Genomic DNA, 9,594 nt, shown 5'->3' on the forward strand with positions numbered 1-9,594 from the left:
TTGGAACACCGTATGACCCAGCAATCCTGTGACTGGGTATTTATCCAAAAGAACTGAACTCAGGATCTTGAGATGTCTGGACCCTCACGCTCAGCACCATTAGTCACAACAGCCAAGATGTGGAGACAACCTAGAGGTCCACGGACAGGTGAATGGGTCAAGAGAATGTGGCGCAGATGTACCATGGGGTATTATTCAGCCTGAAAAAAGAAAATCCTGCCATATGCAACAAGATGGATGAACCGTGAGGGCGTTATGCTAAGTGAAACAAACCAGTCACAGAAGGACAGCTACTACGTGATATCTGCTTATGTGATATCGGACCCAGTGAAATTTGGAGAAATAGAGAGTGGAATGGTGGATGCCAGGGCTGGGGAGAGGGGGAAACGGAGAGCTACTCTTCAAGGGGTATAAAGGTCCAGTCATACAAGATGAGTTAAGTTCTAGAGGTCTGCCGGACAACTGATAGTTCATACTATCGCATGCTTAAAAATTTGTTAGGAGGGTAGATCTCATCTGAAGCGTTCTTAGCACAATTTTTAAAAAACTGCATTAGTAGTGGGACCCATACAGTGACAGCATGAGGGTTTCTTACGGTGATAGAACTGTTGTGTATATCGTGCACCCGAATGTTTATAGCAGCAATGTCCACAATTGCCAAAGTATGGAAAGAACCTAGATATCCATCAACAGATGAATGGATAAAGAAGATGTGGTATATATATATACAATGGAACACTATGCAGCCATCAAAACCCCAAAATCTTGCCATTTGCAACAAGGTAGATGGAACTAGAGGGTATTACGCTATTTCTGTGTCAATCAGAGAAAGACAATTATATCTCTGATATGAGGAATTTGAGCGGCAGGGCAGGGGGCTGTGGGGGGGTAGGGAGGGAAAAAATGAAACAAGATGGGATCGGAAGGGAGACAAGCCATGAGAGACTCTTAATCTCAGGAAACAAACTGAGGGTTGCTGGGGGGAAGCGGGTGTGGAGAGGGTGGCTGGGTTATGGACATTGGGGAAGGGTATGTGTTATGGTGAGTGCTGTGAAGTGTGTAAACCTGGCAATACCCCTGGGGCAAATAATATTTATACGTCAATAAAAAAAAAAAGAACTGTTTTGTATTTACACAGGGTTGGGGTGGTTCTACAAGAGAAGGACTTAAATTTTGTAGAGGAATACACCAAAAGTCAATTTTTTTGTAGGATTAATTTTAAAAAGAAACTAAAGAAAATAAATTACTAATAACTGTGTCTTTCTTGTGGGGTCAGGGTGACTTTCAAATCCAAGGACACACCTTGCCCAGCATAGCACTCAATCTGTTGCGGGAGCTGAGGAACCGTCAGGCATTCCTAGTAAGATAACTATTGCCTCCTTTCCTCCTCCAAAGAAACGCCAGCTCTGGACTGGAATGCAAGAACAAAAAACAACACCATAGAAAGGTTTCTGCCACAACAAGGTTCAATGTTTCAGGCACCTGTGACTGTACTTTGGTTTCGTAAGAGCCAGGCTTCTCATCTCCGATGGGTTTCCAAAACAGAACATTTAATCCATTTCAAAGAGATCTTGCTTCCTGTCCAGCTGTGCTGCCCCATGGGTTACAGGAGAAAAGGGCTCCACGGGGAGGATTACAGTGGCCGGTGTACACCAGTCCCCAGGGCCCTTGAGGTATCAGGTGTGTGATCCATCTTGTCTGAGGTCGATTTCCCTGGATGTAAAATAGGGACAATAATGCCCACTCGGGGTGAGTAGATTTGTAAAGCACCTCGTATCCCCTAGCTCTCAGCAGGATGGGAAACCCTGAGTTTCTCCTGCCTCTCCCAAGGGCCAACGCTTATAAAAACAAATACAGCTAGTGTTAGAGGGTTTTTTTTTTCCTGTTCTACACTTTCCCTGCTTATATAACCAATGTAATTAAGTCAACAGACCTGAATGTTATAGTTGACAACAGACAATTAGGCTAATTACTACTTCCTTAAAGGATCAATTAGGGCTGCTTCCTACTCTGTATTCTGAGAAATGGTACTGGGCGCCTTGTGAACAACAGGGTGGCTTCAACAATCAGTTTGGCAAAAGCTGGGCTGCACCAAGTGATCTGGCTTCCTCTCATGCAGGACTTCTCAGTGCCTTTAGAAAGGGTCACGCATGTGAGTCTCCAAGTCGGAGTTGCCATATGCAGCACAGAATGAAAGACGGTGTGTCAAATGAGTCATATAGAGCAGGGCTTCAGCAACCTTCCCACACATCCAAATCACCTGGGGAGCTTCTTAAACCACAGATTTGGATTCCGGGTGGGCGTGAGATTCTGCATTTCCCATGGGCTCCCGGGTAATGTTGAAGCTGCTGGTCTGAGACCACACTCTGAAGAGCAAGGACATCAATGGAACGGGAAGGCCACTTATCAACCCCCTGACCACTGAGGAACAGTCCCAGAGTAGGGAAATGGCTTGCTGAAGGTCACACAGGAATGACAGGTGGGACCAGACTCCACTCCCAGCCTTCCCTACGCTGGAGCTCTCTGCCCTGCTTCCTATGGGTTCTCCTGATTTTCAGCAATCTTCTCAGTCTCTGTCCTGCACTAGAGTCATGTGAGGGCCTTTAAAAAAATACTGCTACCTGACCGGTAAAAAACACTGGCCCCGACCCTCAGAGCCTGATTATTTTTTTAAAGATTTTATTTATTTATTGGACAGACAGAGATCACAAGTAGGCAGAGAGGCAGGCAGAGAGAGAAGAGGAAGCAGGCTCCCCACAGAGCAGAAAGCCAGATGTGGGGCTCAATCCCAGGACCCTGGGATCATGACCTGAGCTGAAGGCAGAGGCTTTAACCCACTGAGCCACCCAGGTGCCCCTCAGAGCCTGATTATTAGGTCTACAGTGTAGCCCAAGTTGGGGGACTTTTTTAAAGCTCCTCCAGTGGGGCGCCTGGGTGGCTCAGTGGGTTAAGCCGCTGCCTTTGGCTCAGGTCATGATCTCAGTGTCCTGGGATCGAGCCCCGCATCAGGCTCTCTGCTCAGCAGGGAGCTTGCTTCCTCCTCTCTCTGCCTGCCTCTCTGCCTGCTTGTGATCTCTCTCTGTCAAATAAATAAATAAAATCTTTAAAAAATAAATAAATAAATAAAAAATAAAAGCTCCTCCAGTGATTCCAATGCACAGCCAGTGTTGAGGGCCATCGATATAGAGGCAGTGGGCAGGCCTCCCCCTGGACACCCTCTTCACATCCGCCTGCCCTTCTAATGCCTGAAGAAAACCGCCCAGCAGCAAGTCCAAAATAAACTAGGAAAAGATGACTAGGCAGGAAACAGCACTTGACGAGGCCACAGCTGGCCAAAGCCCTGTCTCAAGATAATAGGTATCACAGTCAGGAATCCTGACTGCCTTCAGAGGAGAGATTTCCAGCTCATTCCATGTCCAGATGAGCAGGTAAACACATGTTCTAGGCTTTAAAGCCCAAGTGGCCAATGCGGGAAAACCTGGACCCTCCAGAGTGAGATGCTCTAAGTTAGCGTGAGACGGTTAGTGCGCTTCTTTAAAGACAATTTCTGAATTGGGTGTCAGGCCAAATGAGGCTGGTTAAAAAAAAGAAAAAAGAAAGCAAGAAAAAAAAAGCTGATGACATTAAGCTTCTTAATGAGCACAGTAGGGGAAGAATTAGAGATGAGAAAGTCAGTGAATCCAATTAGAGGAGATTCCCATTCTCTCTGAACTCGCTGAATGGAAGGGGAAAAGCTTTAGAGATGAGCCTACAGCCGGAAAGCAGGGCTCTGGAGCCAGAGGGCAACAGTTCAACCCTAGCACCTTCTGCCAATCCACACTGGTCCTGCGCCTCAACTGGCTTATCTGTAAAGTGGGACAATAATTTGTGTGGTAGGAGTGCTGTGGGATTAAAGGAGTTGATATACGTAAGATCCTTATAACACTGTCAGGTCACTAGTCAGTAGTAAGTGCTCAATAAACAAAATGCTGGCTTCAGTGTTCACATCATTTTTCCTCTGGTCTAATCTTCATCTCCCTTTTGCCATCATTTTAAAGCCCATTTATGTTTTTTAAAAATTGTTGTAAAGTAGGGTGGCTCAATCAGTTAAATGTCCGATTCTTGGTTTTAGCTCAGATTGTGATCTCAGGGTCATGGGATCGAGCCCCACATCAGGCTCGACACTCAGCATGGAGTATCCCTAAGAATCTCTCTCCTCCTCTCTCTGTCCCTCCCCCCATACACTCTTGCTCTCTCCAAAATAAATAAATCCTTTAAAAAAAATTGTTCAATAGTATGAGTTTCTGTCAGCTTCCCCAAGCTCTTCCTGGAATAAGGCAGGGTAGAAATACAGACACTCATGTTAGCTAACTGCTGAGTGTTTAACTATGTGCTCAGAGCCCCCCCTCAGTCCGCACCAGGCAAGGTGGCTGGGGCTTGCCTGGTGCGGACTGAGGGGGGGTCTGGGTCTGCAGGGCCCCCCTCAGACAAAGCCACATGAGGAACTGAGGAATTCATACTTGATCCTCAGAGCAATGGACCCTGTTTGAAGGTTGAAACCAGGACATGAGAAAATCAGGTTAACTGTGGAAAGCTTTACTATGGGAAAAAACAAACAAACAAAAAAACAGGTCAGCTTTGAAAAGCTCATTCAGGGTTCTCTCAAGAAGTTCTGGGGTCTCCTGGAGGAAGGCCAGGATGAGAAGCAATGTGACACAGTCAGGTGGCAGGGTGGCGGGGGGGGGGGGGGGTCCCCTCCTTATTTTAATGCCCTGCTGTCACTGTCCTGAAATACACAGTATTTCTCCAAAAAGGGATTTTGCATTTTCGTTTGGCCTTGGGTCCTACAGATTACAGAGCTGACCCTACCCTGCAGGGACACCTCTCTTGCCCCTACAACCACCCTACTAGGTGAGGCAGTCAAGGTTACCACTTGTTTTTAAAATGAAGAACCCGAGGCTCTGAGAAGATAAACTAACAGTCCCATGGCTTGGCTGGTCGGTGACAGGAAAGCAGTCCTGGTGACCCAGGGCTTAGGGGTTCAGCTCATGGGCCTGTGGGAAAGCCTGCCATCTCTGCCCTCTGAAAGCTGTACTCAAGCTCCTCTGGGCCTCCAGGCTGCAGGCACTGTCCCCCACCCCCCACCCCAGGCTGAGCAGGAAGTAGGTGCTGCTGACCCCTGCCAGCCGGAACTGGGTACAGTCAGAGCCAACACCCACGGATCTGGGTCACAAGGCCAATTCCACAACAGCAACTGGCCAGGGATTAATGAAACAATTCAACAGGAGCAAAGCAAACACAAGTAATCTTTGCAGGCCCAGGATCCCGCCTCCCCCAACCCCCAAAAAAACTTAGAGCAAATTCAAGGAAGGAAAGGGGAAAATTCTCCACCAAGAGCTGAAAATCTGCCCAGTAAAGAAGAGCTGGCAGATCAAATCACACTATGCCTTTGACTTCCTTAACAGACCCTAAGAGGCATTTCCAAGAGCGAGTTTGGCTCAGGTACTGTTCTAGGCACTGGAGTTACAGCAGAGAATAAAACAGATAAAAATCTTTGCCCTAAGGGAGCTCATGTTTTAATGGGAGGGAGAAAGAGAATAAGCATCATAATTAAGTGAATTACATAGTGTTAGGAAATATAGGTGCTTACATGTAATAACACAAATAATGAAAATAGTGGCCAAAATTTATTGGGTGCTTACTGTGTCTAAATGCTTTACACACATTGACTTGTTTAATCCTCTCAACAATGGGTACTGTTCTCATGCCCATTTCACAGACAGGAGAACACATAGAAGGTAAGCTGCACAAGGTCCCGTAAGCACTAAGAAAAAAAAGGAGTATTAATAAGAAAGGGCAAGAGGGCAAGAGATTGCTATCCACCACCCCCCCCACCCCCACACACACCTCCTGATTCTGGTTAGTTGTTAAGGCCAGAAAAACAGGCAGGAAGCCTGGTTTTCTTCCAGGTCTCCAGCTGGGAGAGGGGGTCCAATCACAGTATGCCCCTCTCCCTTCCCCCACAGTTCTTAAGAGATTTCATAGGGTTGAGGGACCCTCCAAGCCTTCCCTTTGCTCCCAGAGCTATGGCTTTGGAGCTAACAGCCCCGAGTTCAAGTCCCAGCTCCACCAGCTCACTAGTATATGGCCCTGGGCAAACAGTTTCTACTGGGCACAGCCTCCCATTCCTTCGATTTAAAATGGAGATCTAACTCCCTCTCACAGGTGATAAGAGAACAGACTTCAAGTCTAAGCCTCGCAGTGCCTTGTGTGGGGTAGATGCCCTCCTTCTTTCTCCCCAGGGCTGAGAGGGCAGGGCTGCACAGCCAGAGCTCTGTACTGTGGGCCACGTGGCAGAGGGCTGAGCATGGTAAACATTTGATGAATGAACACTGAAGAGGAAGAAGGTGTGTGGGATGGTGGAACCTTCCTTAGAAACTGAGCCCTGGAATTAACAGATCTTAAAGTGTGGGTTACTAGGCACAGACGACTCGTCCTCCAAAGCTCCAATGCAAAGTGGTGAAATCTATCCTCACCGATCTATGGTAATCCCAAGCCCTCAAGAAAATTTATAAAACAAGACCTCACTGAGCTGGGGTCCCCATGGCACCAGGGCATGCCAAACCTCCAATTCAAGGGGCAGCAGGTGAGAAGCTGGGCATGACCTAGACCCTGGCCCACCCCTCGGTCTAGTTCCCCTGAGGTGCACGGCAAGACCCTCAGCCTGGAGCCTCAACTTCCCCTTGTAAGGGGTGAGGTGCAGAGTGAAAGGATTCAATGACCCAAAGTGGCAGTGTCCCCAACAAAGTCAAAATCACTGCAACCTAAGAAATTGCAAGGGGATGAGGGTGGGGAGGTCAGGGATCTTTACTATCAGCTTGGGTAAGGGGAGGCTTTGTGGAACCAGAATCCATGTGCCAACCACAGCTCTCACGGCCTGATGCTAAGGGTCAGTGTAAGGACTGTCCCCTGATTCCATCAGAGGAGCTTTCCTTCTTTGGAACTGCCCTGGATCTGCAAGCATTTGCCTGAGACCCTGGTGCCGGCTTATGGGCTTCATGGAAGGGGCAGGAAGCTGGCAGATGTTTGCAGATGGCATGGGTGCCCAGGAAAGGCTGGAGTACCACATCAGCCAGTGCCTGGGGGTCACTGCCAGGCTTTTCTTCCTGGCAAGGCTGTCACTTTACCCGGACTTCACTCTCACCTATGTGGAGGGAAGGGGCAGGAGAGGAGGAAGAGTTCCCTCCTGTGAGACAGGCATCAGTATCCCCATTTGTAGATGGAGAAAAGGCCTCACGGAGAAGCCCCCCATCTACTGATGTCCTGCTTCTGAGCTCTAAACCCTACAAGCCTCTGAATTCAATGCTTCTCATGCTCCTCACAGCTGAGGACCTTAATTCAGCTCCAACCTGCAGGTAGTGAATTTTAGAGCTACTGAGAGGGTTCAGATACTTGCCCAAGTCATCCTTCACACAGCTGAGGAGAGGTCTTAACCTAGGGCCTTTGCCCCTAACTTCTAGAATCTACCGAGCTGCTCAGTGGAGGGGGCAGATCCAGGATGCTAATCCAGCTCTTCCCCACACTGAAGCCCTGCTATTTTCCTGGCCAGACCCCCACAGTGTGGCCGTCTCAGGCCAGGGCATTCCCTGGGGCTCCATACCTCAAAGGAAAGTCTGGTGGAGACCCCTTCCCAGGCAGGCTTTCTGGAGGCCTAGCCCAGCACAACGTGGACCATGAGGCAGCTGGACCCCACAAAGGACCCATTGTAGTGACTGCAGAAAGCCAAGGCCAGACCAGGCTGGGGCCTCTGGGGAGCCCTGCCCATGGTGCACCCATACCCAGAGTACAGGACCAGGATTGACAGAGGACTCCTGTACTGCCTAGGCTGGGGCAGCCTCAGCCTATGGAAACCTAAAACGCTCCAGCTGCTGCCCGGCGGTAACCGGCCTGCAGACCCCTGCGGCTCCCTGGGGGCTCACTGGAGGTGTCCCCGGACGCACCTGTCAGCAGGGGCGGGGTCCACCAAACGAGTCTCCATAGATGGCAGGAGGGGGGATGGCTGGTGGCGTGAGTTAATCTGTTTCCCAGACTGGGGGGCGGGGGGCAGGAGATGCGGGTTTGCGTGGGGTTTGCGTGGTGTAGGGGCAGGCTGGGGACGGGGCTCGGGGCAGGGAAGGGGTGGGGCGGCCGGGAGGTGGGTGGCTTGGCCTCCCGCTGCACGAGGGGGCCCTCCGAGGTTCCGGATGGCTTTGTGTGCAGCAAGGGGGCCGCCCCGGGTCCCCGCGGGCCTGCAGGAGGCATGCACAGGGCTGGGGGCTGGGGTCTTGCTCTTGCGTGCGGGGCAACAGGAGTCCCCGGCGTGCCCGACCCCGTGTCCGCAGTCACCACACTCACCGCCTGAAGTCAAAGGGCATCGTGCCGCCGCCGCGGGGGGTGGGAGCGCTGCAGGCCAGGTGGGCTGCGGCGCCGCGTGGGTCCCAGCCCGCTGCCAACGCCTCCTCCGGCCGCCCCGCCCCCGCCGGCCGCCCACCGCCCTCGACACCCGCCACTCGCCTCCCGCCGCCGGGAAGTGACGCTCCGCGCAGCCCATTGGGCGCTGTCCGCCCGCCCCCGGCCTCCCCTTCCGCCGCCCGGTTAAAGGGGCCCGCGGGCCGGGAGGGGGAAGGGCGGGCCTTTGGAGTCGCGGCTGGAGGGGGCAAGGACAGGGAGCCCCCAAAGACGCATTCGTTCCTTCGAAGCGCTCCTTCACTTTCTCTCTGTAGCCTTGGGCAAACCTCAGCCTCTCAGAGCTCCTTTGCATTTGTAAAACAGTTTCCTTGGGTTGTGAGGATTAAATGAATGAATGATCCAGATTTGAGTCGCGCATAACGTCCAGCTCTGAGAAGGGAGGAAGTCAGGCAGTCCCACACTTGTAGCGGACCCATCATTTCCTTGCTGTGCCTCTCTGGGAAAGACACTTAGCATCTCTGAGCCCCCACTGCTTTCCACATCTGCACAAAGAGGGTGATGACATTTGAGGGGCTTTTTCCTGAGGGTCTGAGGAGAAAGTTGGGAGACTGGCTTTGTGCAGCGCCTGGCACCCGGTAAAGGGCTGGATCACTGGAAGTGATTGCGGTGGACCAGATAGCTGTCTCTGCTTCCATCTTCCACTTAGGGTTCATTTGAACGGTTTTCACTGAGAGCTGACTGCCAGCCAGGTCCCCCCAGGGCAGGTTGGCTGCCTCAAGCACATTGCAGCCTGCTGTGTGACATGGCCTTGCACAGACCTCTCTGAGCCTGCGCTTCATCCTGCAAAACTCACAGGGAATCAGCATCTCCCTCCAGGATGGGTGGATTAGAGGAGATGGTAGTTGAGGTAAGGCAAGACTGGTATAAAGGAAACTAATTCTGAACTTGCCCTGGGGTTCTGTCGCTGGCCCCACCTCCAAGCTTTCCATCACAGGGCTTGAAAAATCCCAGGGGAGACAGGTGGAGGCTCATGTTCTAAAAGCAAGGCCAGAGGGCAGTTTCCTCATCTATAAACAGCAGTAAACCATGGTACCTGTTCCTCTGGGAGGATTCAGAATGCACAGTGCCAGCACTGGGTCTGGCAGGGTGGGGCCCATGAACCAAAAT

General features: G+C 51.1%; 1 protein-coding gene across 3 annotated transcripts in view; it reads right to left on the reverse strand.

The window, feature by feature from the left end:
- The window catches only part of LOC111140962 (endoplasmic reticulum-golgi intermediate compartment 1), a 104,497-nt gene extending 96,015 nt beyond the window's left edge, over positions 1 to 8,482 (reverse strand). The window contains exon 1 of one of the 3 annotated variants that reach the window (XM_022493240.1): positions 8,374 to 8,482. In XM_022493240.1, coding sequence (XP_022348948.1) covers positions 8,374 to 8,393 — 20 coding nt within the window. In that variant the 5' untranslated portion in view covers positions 8,394 to 8,482. Of the gene's footprint in view, positions 1 to 1,482; positions 1,580 to 7,979; positions 8,049 to 8,373 lie in introns of those variants that run through there. The other 2 variants (XM_022493239.1, XM_022493238.1) reach the window with 2 other exon arrangements.
- Positions 8,483 to 9,594: the final 1,112 nt, after the last annotated feature.

This window comes from Enhydra lutris, unplaced genomic scaffold, assembly GCF_002288905.1.
Source record: "Enhydra lutris kenyoni isolate GAN:26980312 unplaced genomic scaffold, ASM228890v2 scaffoldscaffold5, whole genome shotgun sequence".
Lineage (NCBI taxonomy): Eukaryota > Metazoa > Chordata > Mammalia > Carnivora > Mustelidae > Enhydra > Enhydra lutris.